Source organism: Saimiri boliviensis, chromosome 4 (assembly GCF_048565385.1).
Source record: "Saimiri boliviensis isolate mSaiBol1 chromosome 4, mSaiBol1.pri, whole genome shotgun sequence".
Classification (NCBI taxonomy): Eukaryota; Metazoa; Chordata; class Mammalia; order Primates; family Cebidae; genus Saimiri; species Saimiri boliviensis.
The window spans coordinates 131613815-131628415 of NC_133452.1; the positions used below are offsets into that span (position 1 = coordinate 131613815).

Genomic DNA, 14601 nt, shown 5'->3' on the forward strand with positions numbered 1-14601 from the left:
AAGTAGTTCTGAACACCACACCCCTCTCTATTGGGATATGCCCATACCCCTTTACACATCTGCACACCCCTGAATACGGAGAGGTATCATTCATGCATTCAGCAACTATTTATTTAGTGCCTATTCTGGACCAGGGCATGGACTCAAAGCGGTGAACATAATGAAGTCCCTGCTCCATAAAGCTTGTTTGTGCGTGTGTGTGTGTGTGTGTGTGTGTGTGTTGGGGGTGAAGTTATGAGAGAGAAATATATATATATATAAAATCCCTTAAAATGCACCATCTTCCCCAGCTTTGTTCTCACTACCCTGAGATGGGGAGAGTCCTCCCCAGCCCCCCAACTCAAGAAGTTAGGAACGATGGTGGGGGTAAGATGACCTAGCTGTGCTAACCAGTAATTGGAACATCCCCTCCAGCAAGAAAGGTGGGGGAACAGAGTTAAGAGCTGGGTTAATGGTTACCCCTGGCAAATTTGTTGAGCAATGGAGCTATAGAAACTTGCAGGAGGTTGGTGACAGATCTGGGGAGTGTCAGGGAGGGACCCGCCTTCCAATCTGAGGTGTGAAGAGATTAGGGACTGGTTTACCAAGCCCAGGAAAGGGAGGGAGTGGAAACAAAAGCCCAGAGAGGGAAAGAGGAGATACTGAAATAGAAGAAATGCAGGGACAAGGAGGTGAGATGGAGGGAAACTTATGATGCAGGATATGGGGGACAACCCTGGCCTCAAATCCACGAGGCTCTGCTGGATGGTTCCTGGAGAGGGCATCCTTGCCTGTCACTTGGTAAATTAAGGCATGATTGGGTAGTCATGCCAGCCAGCCAAAGTCAATATTGGTATCAAGGCAGCTGTAGCTATAAAGCTGTAGGAGAGAAAAGAGAGGCTGCCAAACCTGTTTGATCCTCAAGCTGGCTCCATTTACATAAGGTTTCTCTTGGACACAGATCAGTTGGAACAGGAGAGGACCCTGAGAAGTAGAGCTGCTTTGATCTCCTCCCCGCCATGGGAAGGGGTCCTGTGTGCAGATTTTGAGGGTCACAGTGGAGGGGATTCACACACACACACAGTCATGGAGTCATTCTATATCCTTACAGGACGTTACAGTTCAAGGGAATGAACACCAAAGATAGCCCTTCTGTTGGGAGGAGAGAAAAAGGCCCCTCCCACAGGCAGGAGGAAACCCACAGAAGAGGAAGCACAAGAGGAAACCACCAACTGCTGGTTTCTAGCAACACATCACGTCACTCCACCTCACTCCTCCCCCAAGTCTCTCCCTTTCTTTAAGTTTCAAGCCCTGTTTATTTTGTTTGTTTGTTTGTTTTCTTTTTTGAGACGGGGTCTCGTTCTGTTGCCCAGGCTGGAATGCAGTGGTGAGATCTCGGCTCACTGCAACCTCCACCTTCTGGGTTCAGGGGATTCTCCTGCCTCAGTCTCCTGAGTAGCGGGGATTACAGGCACACACCACCACGCCCAGCTAATTTTTGTATTTTTAGTAGAGACGGGGTTTCACTGTGTGGTCAGGCTGGTCTCGAACTCCTGACCTCGTGATCCGCCCTCTTGAGCCTCCCAAAGTGCTGGGATTACAGGCATAAGCCACCGCGCCAGCCAAGCCCTGTTTTCTTCTGTGTTCTTGTACTCCACCATGGTTTTCTGGAACTGTAGGTCTTTTGTTAGAGAGTGATGAGGAAGAAAGAGAAGAGATGGTTGGACAGGAGAGAAATTCGGGATATGGAAGCTGGAATTCTGGAGGTATTTTTCAGCAGATCATAAAACGTTTAATAGAAATCAAGGTTACTGAGGAGAGCTGCTTTTCCTGTGTCCTCCCTGTTTATTTATTTAGGTGTCCCCAAGGACTCCACTCACACTATTCTGTCTGATCTTTGCTTTATCCCCATGACAGGACCAGCTAACAACACCCCTACCCCATCACCCACACACATACCTCAGGATTGTGGCAGCTCTATCCCAGAGCCGTGATAATCCCACCCCTCTGCCCCATCTCCAAGGCAACCTGTCAGTGAGAAGAGGACAAAGGGCACAGGAATGGGCCCCAATAGGAAGGATAGGTGGAAGCACAAAGCTGACCAAGCTATAGGAATAGACCTCCATCTGCAACAAAGTCCCTTGCCTCAGCTTCTTTTTTCCTTAGCACAAGATTAGGTCATCTCCCTTCCCATCCCTATCATCCCTAACTACTTTCTTTTTCTTTCTTTCTTTTTTTTTTTTTGAGACAGAGTGTTGCTCTTGTTACCCAGGCTGGAGTGCAATGGCGCGATCTCGGCTCACCGCAACCTCCGCCTCCTGGGTTCAAGCAATTCTCCTGCCTCAGCCTCCTGAGTAGCTGGGATTACAGGCACGAGCTACCATGCCCAGCTAATGTTTTGTATTTTTAGTAGAGACGGGGTTTCACCATGTTGACCAGGATGGTCTCGATATCTCGACCTCGTGATCCACCCGCCTCGGCCTCCCAAAGTGCTGGGATTACAGGCTTGAGCCACCGTGCCCGGCCTATTACTTTCTTTTTCTTTTCTTCCTTTCTTTTCTTTTCTTTCTTTCTTTCTTTCTTTTTCTTTCTTTCTTTCTTTCTTTCTTTTTTTAGACAGACTTTTGCTCTTGTTACCCAGGCTGGAGTGCATTGGCACCAACTAGGCTCACTGCCAACTTCAACTCCCAGATTCAAGCAATTCTCCTGCCTCAGCCTCCTGAGTAGCTGGGATTACAGGTGCCCACCACCACGCCCGGCAAATTTTTGTATTTTAGTAGAGATGGGGTTTTGCCATGTTGGCCAGGCTGGTCTCAAACCCCTGACCTAAAGTGATACACCCACCTTGGCCTCCTAACGTGCTGGGATTGTGCTGGGATTACAGGCATGAGCCACCCCGCCCAGCCCCTAACTCTACTTCCATCCCAAGTCTAGGCCTCAAGGTCTGCAACTCTTAGGCAAGTCTTAGTGCTGAGCTGGGCCCAGGGACAGTAGACTGTGTAGGGCACAGGAGCCACTGAGACACACCATCTGGGCAGCTCAGCGAGTGCTGGCATCACCTCTTCCCTAATCCCAGGCTGCACAGCTAACGGTTCCTATTCCCAATCCCAGACTTCCACTTCCAAGTTCTTCTCTCAGACTACAGCCCCGGCAACCCAGAATTTGGATTGGCGTCCAGAAGAAATGCAGGATTAAACGACCACCTTTCATTCTAAGACCCCATCCCTGAATCTTCATGAGTATTCCCAAGCTGTTAGTGTCGTTTTTTGTATGAGGGTCAGTCGGGTTATACGCAAATTAATGAAGCAGGGAAACTGAGGCAGAAAAAAGTCCTGCGTTCAGGAGTGATCGGAGAAACAAGGAGGTTTTCAGGACTGCTCCCTAACACTCCCATCCCTATCCGGTGGAAGATCCGAGGATTCTGCCTCCGGACCCACTCCCTACCTCGTCGAGTCCCGCCCCCCTCCAGTCCCCTCCCCAGGTTCAGGGCGGGGCCGGTCGGTGAGTCAGCGGCTCTCTGATCCAGCCTGGGAGGCGACCGAGCTGGAGGAGCTGGGTGTGGGGTGCGTTGGGCTGGTGGGGAGTCTGAGAGCAAACAGGGTCTGATTGGGCTTGTGTTGCGCCGAAGGGACGGCCCTGGGTCTAGGGGAGAGAATCCCTGAGTGTGAGACCCGCCTTCCCTGGCCCCAGCCCCTCCCAGTTCCCCCAGCGACGGCCACTTCCTGGTCCCCGACGCAACCATGGCTGAAGAACAACCGCCGGTCGAATTGTTCGTGAAGGTAAGAACACTTCTCTCCTCAGCCACTCAGATTCCTGGAAGCCAGCTCTCACCTTTCCCCCGGTCCAGCCTTAACTCCCCAATCCCTTCCCTCCTTGACTCCCACCCCGAATCCCACGTGCACCCTTTGGTTCAGGGGTAGTTTGGGGAGGGGAAGACCTTAACTTGTTAGCAGGTAATAAGAATTCTAGAATCAACCCTGAAAAGTTTGTAAAAGTGCAAGTTTCTAGCAACCGAAAGGGAGGGAAGTAGAGAAAAAGAATTCCCAAAAGTGAGACTGCAGTGGGGTGGGGGTGGGGGAGGCGAGCTGATGAAGGGACAGTGGAGGCCCAGCAGAGTTTAGAGAGGGCAGAGGGGAACCTCGGTTAGGACATGTGGCCCTATAAGATCTGAGGGTGAGTAGTGTAGTAGGGGAGGGGTGTGTGTGGCTGGGTGTGTTGGGGGAGGCCTGAGAGTGAGAGCAAGTACCCTGGGACGCTTTGGAGGGGTGGAACAAAGCCAGAGACTGGGATTGGAGTTCAGAAAGCAGAGCTGGAGAGGTGATGGGGTGGTATCGACTATCCCCCCGACTGGGGAAAGGGAGAGAAGGGGAGGCGGCAAGGAGACCTGAGTTTAACGTAGCTACCACTAGGATGGGTGGGAGAGAGATCAGGCGGAAGGAGAGCTCGGTTAGGGCATTTTGGGATTTGGGGGTTGGAGAAGCAGGAGATTTGCCCCAACTCTCTCCTCTCTCTTCGGGTGTGGGTGAGGAGAGATGGTCCTATGGCATTTGGGTACCAAAACTGCCGGCGGCAGGCTTCTGGGCGTCGCCTGGCTCCCCTCCGACTCTGGCGGCCGCTCCCCTCCCGACCGCTGCTGCATTCTTTCCCCAGCCTCGGGACCTCCTGTCTGTGCCCCTCCCTCCCTTCCGTAACAGTGTCCCTTCTCCCTGCTCCGTTGGTGTCTCCCTGTTGGCACGAATGTCTCACTTTCCTGCTGCCTTTCTTTCCACTTCCCGGGACCCTTTTGTTCTCTCATCTTTGTATCTCTGCCTGCGTCTCCCTCTCCCTTCTGCTTGGGTGTCCTGGGCAGCCATTCCCTCTCCCCGGGCCGGGGAAGTCGGAGCGTGCCTGGGTCCGCCCCCTTAGGTGTGGTCCCCACCTCACTCTCACACTGGCCTCTGGGGCTATTTTTACTCCTGGGTGAGACCGTGCCGCAGAGATTCTGGCCCTGTGTCCTGTGCGAGGATGGTTATCTGCAGTAGGAGGACTCGTGCTGGGAAACCCTGGCAGCAGGTTCGGAGGTGGCCTTAGCTGCCCGGGCCTCATCCTCACACGTCCCTTCCCCCACTTCCTTGACAGGAAGGAAGCTGCTGAGGCCCGAGACAGAGATGAATCACCCTCAGCTTAGGGGGAGGTGTCCCTTGGGCCAATGAGGTCACCACTTGCTAATTAGAGGGCCATCCCCCTCTGTAGGGCCCTCCACATCTCTAGAGCTCTGGCTCCCAAACCTCTCCTGTCTAGAGACTCTGCTTCCTTCAGGAACCCAGAAATCCAGGCTTCTGGCCTGTAACTCTGGCCTCACTGAAGTTCCACACACTTCCCTCTAGGGTAGGATGCAGATCCTCCAAGTTCTCCAGGACCTCTTCCCTCTGCCTCCCTCCCACTGTCCTCAGTCTCTGGGGAACCAGAAGCCTGCCTTTGCAAAAAAAATTTCCCATTGATCTGCTTTCGGTTTGACCCAGGCCCAAGGGCAAAGAGTCCATGGAGTGAGGGGACAGTGTATGTGTCATGACTAGGCAGAAAGCAGCTGGTCTGGGAGTGGGAGTGCAGAGACTGGCCTGGGGGTGGGTGGGGTGCACCAGGCATAACCTTGGGCTGGGGTTGCTTTTCAGGCTGGCAGTGATGGGGCCAAGATTGGGAACTGCCCCTTCTCCCAGAGACTCTTCATGGTCCTGTGGCTCAAAGGAGTCACCTTCAACGTTACCACAGTTGACACCAAGAGGTAGGCCTGCTTCTGTTCCTCAAAACACCCCTTGTGTACACATGTGTGCGAACACACACTCACCCCCCTGAGTCCTTCTATCTTGAACATTTTTGCCCTCCTCCTTGGAGTCCCTTTCTTATCCTACATCCCTCCATCTCCACTTTCTGGTTCTCCCTGACCCCCGTTTCCAGTCCTGATGCCTGGCCCTTTCTCCAGGCGGACCGAGACAGTGCAGAAGCTGTGCCCAGGAGGGCAGCTCCCATTTCTGCTGTATGGCACTGAAGTGCACACAGACACCAACAAGATTGAGGAATTTCTGGAGGCAGTGCTATGCCCTCCCAGGTATGGGGACACTCAGAAAGGGGAGAGGTGGCAGCACAGAGAGATTCTAGGAAACAGACAGTTTGCAGAAATGGAAAACAGAGATGATGATGGGGCTGGAGTAGGGGAGCTAGTTGAGCTTCCTCCCAGGAAGATATCTTACCTCATTTTTCCCATTGGCTTTCAGGTACCCCAAGCTGGCAGCTCTGAACCCTGAGTCCAACACAGCTGGGCTGGACATATTTGCCAAATTTTCTGCCTACATCAAGAATTCAAACCCAGCACTCAATGACAGTGAGTCTTGTGGGTCAGAGGCCTGGGTCCTGGGAGGAATGGAGAGGACCCAGTGGGTGAGAGACATTAGGGACACCTGGAAGTTCAGATATAGGGAGATGAAACAGATGCTGGTAAATCTCCCCCAGCTTCCCATTTTTCCTTTACCTCTATATTTGCCTGAATTTTCACTGGCCAAGACTTTTAAACATTTCTGATTTGCTCCCTAGCTTCTTCTGCCCCACTGGGGACATTAGTTGGCTGCTGGCCTATTTTCTGGCAGAATAGAGTTGTGCTTAAGAACAATCATCACTCTACATCCAGACTACCTGAGTACAAATCCAACTAGCTGTATAACTTTTTTTTATATTTTTTTTGAGACGGAGTTTCGCTCTTGTTACCCAGGCTGGAGTGCAATGGCGCGATCTCGGCTCACTGCAACCTCTGCCTCCTGGGTTCAGGCAATTCTCCTGTCTCAGCCTCCCGAGTAGCTGGGATTACAGGCACGTGCCACCATGCCCAGCTAATTTTTTGTATTTTTAATAGAGACGGGGTTTCACCATGTTGACCAGGATGGTCTCGATCTCTCAACCTCGTGATCCACCTACCTCGGCCTCCCAAAGTGCTGGGATTACAGGCTTGAGCCACCGCGCCCGGCCGAGCTGTATAACTTTTAAGCATTCATATCACCTTTCTGTAGTCCATTTCCAGATCCCAAAAAAAAAATTTTTTTTGAGATGGAGTCTCACTCTGTTGCCCAGGCTAGAGTGCAGTAGCATGATCTTGGCTCACTGCAGCCTCTGCCTCCTGGTTCCAGTGATTCTCCTGCCTCAGCCTCTCAAGTAGCTGGGATTACAGATGTGTGTCACCACACCCAGCTAATTTTTGTAGTTAGTAGAGAGGGGGTTTCACCATGTTGGCCAGGCTGGTCTCGAACTCCTGACCTCAGGTGATCCACCCACCTCAGCCTCCCAAAATGCTGGGATTACAGGCTTGAGTCACAGTGCCCGGTGAAAATAAGTTTTTAAAATGTAAAGTGCTCACTTTGGGAGGCCGAGGGGAGCAGTTAACTTGAGGTTAGGAGTTGGAGACCACCCTGGTCAACATGGCTGTTCTCTACTAAAAAAAAAAATACAAAAATATCCATGTGTTTTGGCAGGCACCTGTAATCCCAACTACTCAGGAGGCTGAGGCAGGATAATCACTTGAATCTGGGAGGCAGAGGTTGCAGTGAGCTGGGATCATGCCACTGCACTCCAGCCTGGGCAATCGAGCGAGATTCCATCTAAAAAAATTAAATAAAATGCAAAGTGCTTAGAATAGCACGTAGAAAAGTAACTACATGAGTGTTAGCTATTATTATTTTGGACTCACCATAAGTATCCACACCCAATGGGCCTTCTCAGATTATGTCAATCTTTTCCTGAAGTTCTAATCAATTCCCTCTCTTGCACAGATCTGGAGAAGGGACTCCTGAAAGCCCTGAAGGTTTTAGACAATTACTTAACATCCCCCCTCCCAGAAGAAGTGGATGAAACCAGTGCTGAAGATGAGGGCATCTCTCAGAGGAAGTTTCTGGATGGCAATGAGCTCACCCTGGCTGACTGCAACCTGTTGCCAAAGCTACACATAGTACAGGTGTGTAGTTATTATGGGAGGAAAAGATGACCACTGGGATTCGCTCCTTAAGGAGCTCAAACATGGGCTTCCCCTGACAACCACTCTAAAGACGGCTTCTTTCCTAGGGTGGTTTTCATAGATTGCTACCAATGGCAGACCCCACCCCAGTCCTTTGTGGCAGTCATTGCTGGCAAGACCACTGGTTGAGATAATTATATTCCATGAGATAAGCCATGGGTACAAAGAGACTGGCCAAGAGGAATATATCCCATGATTACTTTTGAAGAATGCTCTTCCTGTCTCGGTATCACTGCCAAATTCCCACATTAGACAGAGCAGGCTTTTCCTAGTCAAAGCTTTAACTTTCTTTATAGCTTCAGTCTTCACTTCCTCTTGTGGAAGATCAAAACTGCATATTCCCATGTTTTTGTCATAGCCTCAAAGCTATGGTTTAGTTTGTGCAACATGGGCCTGACTTCAGTCTGCCACTCTACTGTGTAGTGAATATCTATGTACTAAGCATGAAAGATACACAAGTGTATGGTGATTGGTCCTTGCTCTCAAAGGGTTGAAATCTGAGACAATAAAATATTCACATGAAAGTTAAGTATGTATGATGGAGCTTAGGAACGGTGGCTCATGCCTGTAATCCCAGCACTTTGGGAGGTCGAGGCAGGCAGATCATGAGGTCAGGAGATTAAGACCATTCTGACTAACATGGTGAAAGCCCGTCTCTACTAAAAATACAAAAAATTAGCCAGGAATTGTGGTACGTGCCTGTAGTCCCAGCTACTCAAGAGGCTGAAGCAGGAGAATCACTTGAACCTGGGCGGTGGAGATTGCAGTGAGTTGAGATTGTGTCACTTGCACTCCAGCCTGGGTGACAGAGCCAAACTCCGTCTCAAAAAAAAAAAAGAATATATGATGAAAAGTCAGATGGGCTGGGCGTGGTGGCTCACGCCTGTAATACCAACACTTTGGGAGGCTGAGGTGGGCAGATCACCTGAGGTTGGGAATTCGAGACCAGCCTGGCCAATATGGTGAAACCTCGTTTCTAATAAAAATACAAAAATTAGCCACTCATGGTGGTAGGCACCTGTAATCCCAGCTACTCGGGAGGCCGAGGGGGAAAATCGCTTGAACCTGGGAGGCAGAGGTTGCAGTGAGCCGAGATCACGCCATTGCCCTCCAGCCTGGAGACAGAGCAAGACTCAGTCTCAAAAAAAAAAAAAAGTCAGATGAAAAATAATAGAGATAAAAGTCACTTGCTTCAGTGCCTGAAGAGGTATGGGGGTGGGGGGGATGTCACTGTGGAAATTCAAGAGGAGAATTTTATGATATGTGAATTATATCTCAACTTTTTTTTTTTTTTTTTTGAGCCGGAGTTTCGCTCTCATTACCCAGGCTGGAGTGCAATGGCACGATCTCGGCTCACTGCAACCTCCGCCTCCTGGGTTCAGGCAATTCTCCTGCCTCAGCCTCCTGAGTAGCTGGGATTACAGGCACGTGCCACCATGCCCAGCTAATTTTTTGTATTTTTAGTAGAGATGGGGTTTCACCATGTTGACCAGGATGGTCTCGATCTCTTGACCTCATGATCCACCCACCTCGGCCTCCCAAAGTGCTGGGATTACAGGCTTGAGCCACCGCGCCCGGCCATATCTCAACTTTTAAAAACTCAAGAAAAATGGTTGTTATTAAAGGCCAGTATTTCAGTATGTGAAAAGGAGGGCTCAAGACAGTAGAAGACAGTCGGGGGTTGAGCTGGTTTTATCATGTAGGCTGGGGAGAAGGAACAGGCCAGTGTAGCAGCCAAGGTGGCTTCCCTGGACTAACATGTTGGTCCCACTCCTCTCCCCATCCTCAGGTGGTATGTAAGAAATACCGGGGATTCACCATCCCTGAGGCCTTCCGGGGAGTGCATCGGTACTTGAGCAATGCCTACGCTCGGGAAGAATTCGCCTCCACCTGTCCAGATGATGAGGAAATTGAGCTCGCCTATGAGCAAGTGGCCAAGGCCCTCAAATAAGCCCCTCCTGGGACTCCGTCAACCCCCTCCGTTTTCTCCACAAAGGCCCTGGTTTCCACATTGCTACCCAATGGACACACTCCAAAATGGCCAGTGGGAAGGGAATCCTGGAGCACTTGTTCTGGGATGGTGTGGTGGAAGAGGGGATGAGGGAAAGAAATGGGGGGCCTGGGGGAGATTTTTATTGTGGGGTGGGATGGGTAGGACAACATATTTCAGTAATAAAGTACAGAATAAAAATCAAGTGTTTTTACACAAAGCGGGGTTGAAGTGTGGGTGACACGGAATGAGGGGTGGGTCAGTGATCTTGCGCTCAGGGCAGAAGCCAGGAATTAAGAAGGGAGATCTTTGTGGTGGGTCTGCTATTTTTCGTGCCGGTCAGCCCTAGCGCTGTTCTGTGGTCGACGCCGCGTTTGCAGCCCCGCCGCCAGGGCCGGCCGGATCTGGGTGGGCCTGGGCAGCCCTTGCTGGGCGGTGCCGATTTCTGGCAAGGGGGGCGCAGTCTGGGTGGAATGGGCGAGGCTTAGCAGGGCGGAATGGGCGTGGCCCGCAGAAGCCCCGCCCCGTCCCGCTTAGACAATGCCCCGGAGCCGCCAGACCGTCGCGCCCCCGCCCCATCTTAGTATGTGAGCTCGCCTACCCTAGAACCCCCCTAAAAGCGTGAGCTCCCAGTCCCCGAGCTTGAAGACGGGGACTCCCTTCTCCACCAACTCTGTTCTAGGGGGGGTGGGGCCCCAGCCGAGATCTCAGCGCGACAGGAGTGGGGGTGGCCGCTGGAGGTGAGTCTTGGGTGAGGAGACCTGAACCGTTTGGGAGCCGGAGTTTGGGGGTGCCGGGCCCATGCCTGCACCGGACAGACAGGATGGGGAGCCGGCATTTGGGCGCGGAGCTAGGCGGGGTGGACTTTGGGACATAGACAGGGGACCGGGTCCTGGAGCCGGGAGTGGCGCCAGCTCCCCGGAACCACGCCCCTTGTATCCCCGCCCCTCGCGTTTCGTTTTAGACCTCTCCCAGTCCTCCGGGACTCGGTCTGGTTTACACTAGGTCGCGCGAGGGGCAGCTTGACCGGCCAGAGCGGAGAGAGGATGCTTAACTCCTTAGGCTGTAATTCCTCGCTCCCTGCCCCGCTCTCTCCCTCGTTCGGGCATTCAAGACTTCCATAGCCCAGCCCCTGATTCTCCAGCTTTCTCCTGTCCCATAACCCCTGCGGGTCCCGGGCCGGACTTCAGGTCCCTACAGTAGCGAGCAGCTGAGGGTTAAGGGGGCGGGGCCGCTGCATTTTTGGGGAGTGAGCGCATCCTAGTGGCTGCCAAGAGGGGCGCCTGGCAGGGACCTCACGAAGCCCCCGAGCAGGGGCAACAGGTGTTTTGGAGATTAGAGACCCTACCCTTGTCCCTCAGACTCCTCTTAAAGAATCTGACTCCTGAGGGTGCTGGGTAGAGTGGAGTCTACAGGGGCGGAAGGTTTAGAGGGGGTGGGGCGGGGTGGGAGGGACGCCCAAGAAATGGCAGGAGGAAGACCTGGGCGCTCTTAACAGCCCCCAACTCCCTTGTCTGCATGTCTTTTTCTCTGTCTCCCGCCTTTCTGTTTCTTCTCCCAGACAGGTGAAGAAACAAGAAAACTAAGAAATCCAAACGGTTGGAGGGGCGTCTGTGTGGATGGGATGGGGACGCCGGGGGAGGGGCTGGGCCGCTGCTCCCATGCCCTGATCCGGGGAGTCCCAGAGAGCCTGGCGGCGGGGGAAGGTGCGGGGGCTGGCCTTCCCGCTCTGGATTTGGCCAAAGCTCAAAGGGAGCACGGGGTGCTGGGAGGTAAACTGAGGCAGCGGCTGGGGCTACAGCTGCTAGAACTGCCACCTGAGGAGTCGTTGCCGCTGGGACCCCTGCTTGGTGACACGGCCGTGATCCAAGGGGACACGGCCCTAATCACGCGGCCCTGGAGCCCCGCTCGTAGGCCAGAGGTGAGGTGAGCGCCACGGCGCAGGTGTGGTGTGGGGAAGGGCAGGAGGAGCTGGATGTCGGGGCTTTCGGGAAGAATTGGGGATGGGGGTGTCTTAGCCCCCTGCCTTCTTCTCCTACCCTAAGGTCGATGGAGTCCGCAAAGCCCTCCAGGACCTGGGGCTCCGAATTGTGGAAATAGGAGACGAGAACGCCACACTGGATGGCACTGACGTTCTCTTCACCGGTGAGGCAGGGGTGGCGGCACCCCGGGGTCTTGGCACAGGGAAGTAGAGTTTGGGATACTCGGCTATCTCGAGCCTTGTTTCCAACTCACTCCTGTCCTCAAACCTCCGCGGCCTCCCGGACTCAGGCCGGGAGTTTTTCGTAGGCCTCTCCAAATGGACAAATCACCGAGGAGCTGAGATCGTGGCGGACACTTTCCGGGTGCGGAGCGGAACCAGCCTAGGGAGGGAGCGGGGTGCAGGTGGGGGTCGGAAGGGCCTAGGAGCCCAATGAGAAATGAGAGGCAGAGAGCAGCCTATATTTGAGGGTATCCCATCATCCCTCCCACGCCCCTGAATACTTCCCCTTGCTCTGCCTAGGACTTCGCCGTCTCCACTGTGCCAGTCTCGGGTCCTTCCCACCTGCGCGGTCTCTGCGGCATGGGGGGACCTCGCACTGTTGTGGCAGGCAGCAGTGACGCTGCCCAAAAGGCTGTCAGGGTGAGGAGGGGGAGGGACCAATTAAAGTGGGCGCCACTCTGGGCCTGGGAGGTAGGGAGCTGGGAGGCTTAGGAAATTAGCCCCAATCCCTGCCCTCATTGGGCTGTCCATCTTATATGAAAGAACACACGAGTAAATAAGAAGTCTGGCCGGGCGCGGTGGCTCAAGCCTGTAATCCCAGCACTTTGGGAGGCCGAGGCGGGTGGATCACAAGGTCAAGAGATCGAGACCATCTTGGTCAACATGGTGAAACCCCGTCTCTACTAAAAATACAAAAAAAAAATAGCTGGGCATGGTGGTGCGTGCCTGTAATCCCAGCTACTCAGGAGGCTGAGGCAGGAGAATTGCCTGAACCCAGGAGGCGGAGGTTGCGGTGAGCCGAGATCACGCCATTGCACTCCAGCCTGGGTAACAAGAGCGAAACTCCATCTCAAAAAAAAAAAAAAAAAAAAAGAAGTTAAAACAGCGGGACTGGGAAAAGGGGTGATTAATTTGCTCTTTCAGAGTTTCAGGAAACCCCAAAGATGGCACCTAAACTGTGACTCTGAGAATGGAGAGGACAGATGAGGGGAGGGACTGGGGAAGGGTAGGGGGTTGAAAATAACTGCATGTTATTCCAAGGTGGAAATTAGCAAAGGTAGCTAAAGTACTTAATGTCTGACATAGTAAGCCCTATGTGCTTGCTGTCATTATTATTCCACAAATGTCAGTCTGTCCCCAGCCCTTAGTGGTGGTTGAGCAGGCAGACTCAGTTGTGGAGAGGTTCTGAGACTCCAATACTTCCTCTTTCCTCCAGGCAATGGCAGTGCTGACAGATCACCCATATGCCTCCCTGACCCTCCCAGATGACGCAGCTGCTGACTGTCTCTTTCTTCGTCCTGGGTTGCCTGGTGTGCCCCCTTTCCTCCTGCACCGTGGAGGTGGGGACCTGCCCAACAGCCAGGAGGTGAGAGAGGGCAGGAACTCCAACACCAAGCACCATCAGAGAAAAGAGTTTCAGGCTTTCCGAGTGGGAGGGAGGAAGGGTGCCTTTTCTAGAAGCCTGGGTGGGGCCACTCTGAGCTGGCTGGAAAAGTGGCCTGGCTCTGGCCTCAAGGTCTTACTCCCCTCTACCCACTCCTTTGTAACTATACCGCTTTGTAACTATTGGCCAAACCGCATCCATTATATATTTCCTTATGATTGTTACCCTAATTCCCCTCTCTGCTTTAATCGAAAACGAACTACTTAAATGATAAATGTCCTTGTAGTATAATTTAATGCCCCAGTCTTGTAAACCAGAAATGGAGAGTACCTACTCCCCAGGACAATCAGGGAAAGAATATCTAATTCTACCATCAACACCCGAAGCTGAAATTCTAATCTTAAACTATTCCCTGAGTAACTAATTAGTTTTATATCATTGAAGGCTCAGCTATGAAGTACTCTGTAAGTACATGTAATATCTCTTCCCTGTGCAGGCACTGCAGAAGCTCTCTGATGTCACCCTGGTACCTGTGTCCTGCTCAGAACTGGAGAAGGCTGGCGCTGGGCTCAGCTCCCTCTGCTTGGTGCTCAGCACACGCCCCCACAGCTGAGCGCCTGGCCTTGGGGTCCTGCTGGCCAAGGGTAGGACAGTATAGGGAGTAGAAGGGGAAGGAGGGTTAGATAGAGAATGCTGAGTAGGCAGTAGTGGGGAGAGAGCCTCAATATGGGGGGAGGGCAGAGTGTGGGGAAAAGGATAGGGTCCACTGGGTGAGTCCTCCCTCTCAGAACCAATAAAATAGAATTGATCTTTTAGACTGGGCTGTGACTAGTATTTTACTGGGGCAAAGGGAAAGGGCAGGGATGAAACCTGAGGTTGGGGTCAGTGCAGGAAAGAAGGCCTCTCATTCAAAAAACTTGTTAGGCACTTACCAACTCATTGCCCAACCATGTCATAGGTGTTTGGGCACAAGATGGACAAGACAGAATGTCTATCATGGGAAATGTCTC

At 52.6% G+C, this 14601-nt stretch overlaps 2 protein-coding genes across 5 annotated transcripts; both read left to right on the forward strand.

Annotated features, from left to right (window-relative positions):
• The first annotated feature begins 3492 nt into the window (after positions 1 to 3492).
• Positions 3493 to 10205, forward strand: CLIC1 (chloride intracellular channel 1). Its single transcript, XM_010332253.3, has 6 exons — positions 3493 to 3758; positions 5631 to 5740; positions 5939 to 6064; positions 6231 to 6337; positions 7773 to 7954; positions 9804 to 10205. The coding sequence occupies exons 1-6, from the start codon at positions 3720 to 3722 to the stop codon at positions 9963 to 9965; spliced, it is 726 nt and encodes a 241-aa protein (XP_010330555.1). The 5' UTR covers positions 3493 to 3719; the 3' UTR covers positions 9966 to 10205.
• Positions 10206 to 10508: 303 nt separating this feature from the next.
• Positions 10509 to 14406, forward strand: DDAH2 (DDAH family member 2, ADMA-independent). 4 transcript variants are annotated; one of them, XM_010332254.2, is made up of 7 exons: positions 10512 to 10744; positions 11566 to 11925; positions 12050 to 12149; positions 12276 to 12349; positions 12508 to 12627; positions 13424 to 13573; positions 14088 to 14406. In XM_010332254.2, the coding sequence occupies exons 2-7, from the start codon at positions 11629 to 11631 to the stop codon at positions 14202 to 14204; spliced, it is 858 nt and encodes a 285-aa protein (XP_010330556.1). In that variant the 5' UTR covers positions 10512 to 10744; positions 11566 to 11628; the 3' UTR covers positions 14205 to 14406. The 4 variants fall into 4 exon arrangements, with proteins under 4 accessions (XP_074254341.1, XP_010330556.1, XP_074254340.1 ...); XM_074398239.1 differs by lacking the exon at positions 10512 to 10744 and adding an exon at positions 10765 to 11327; XM_010332256.3 differs by lacking the exon at positions 10512 to 10744 and adding an exon at positions 10765 to 11069.
• The last annotated feature ends 195 nt before the right edge of the window (positions 14407 to 14601 follow it).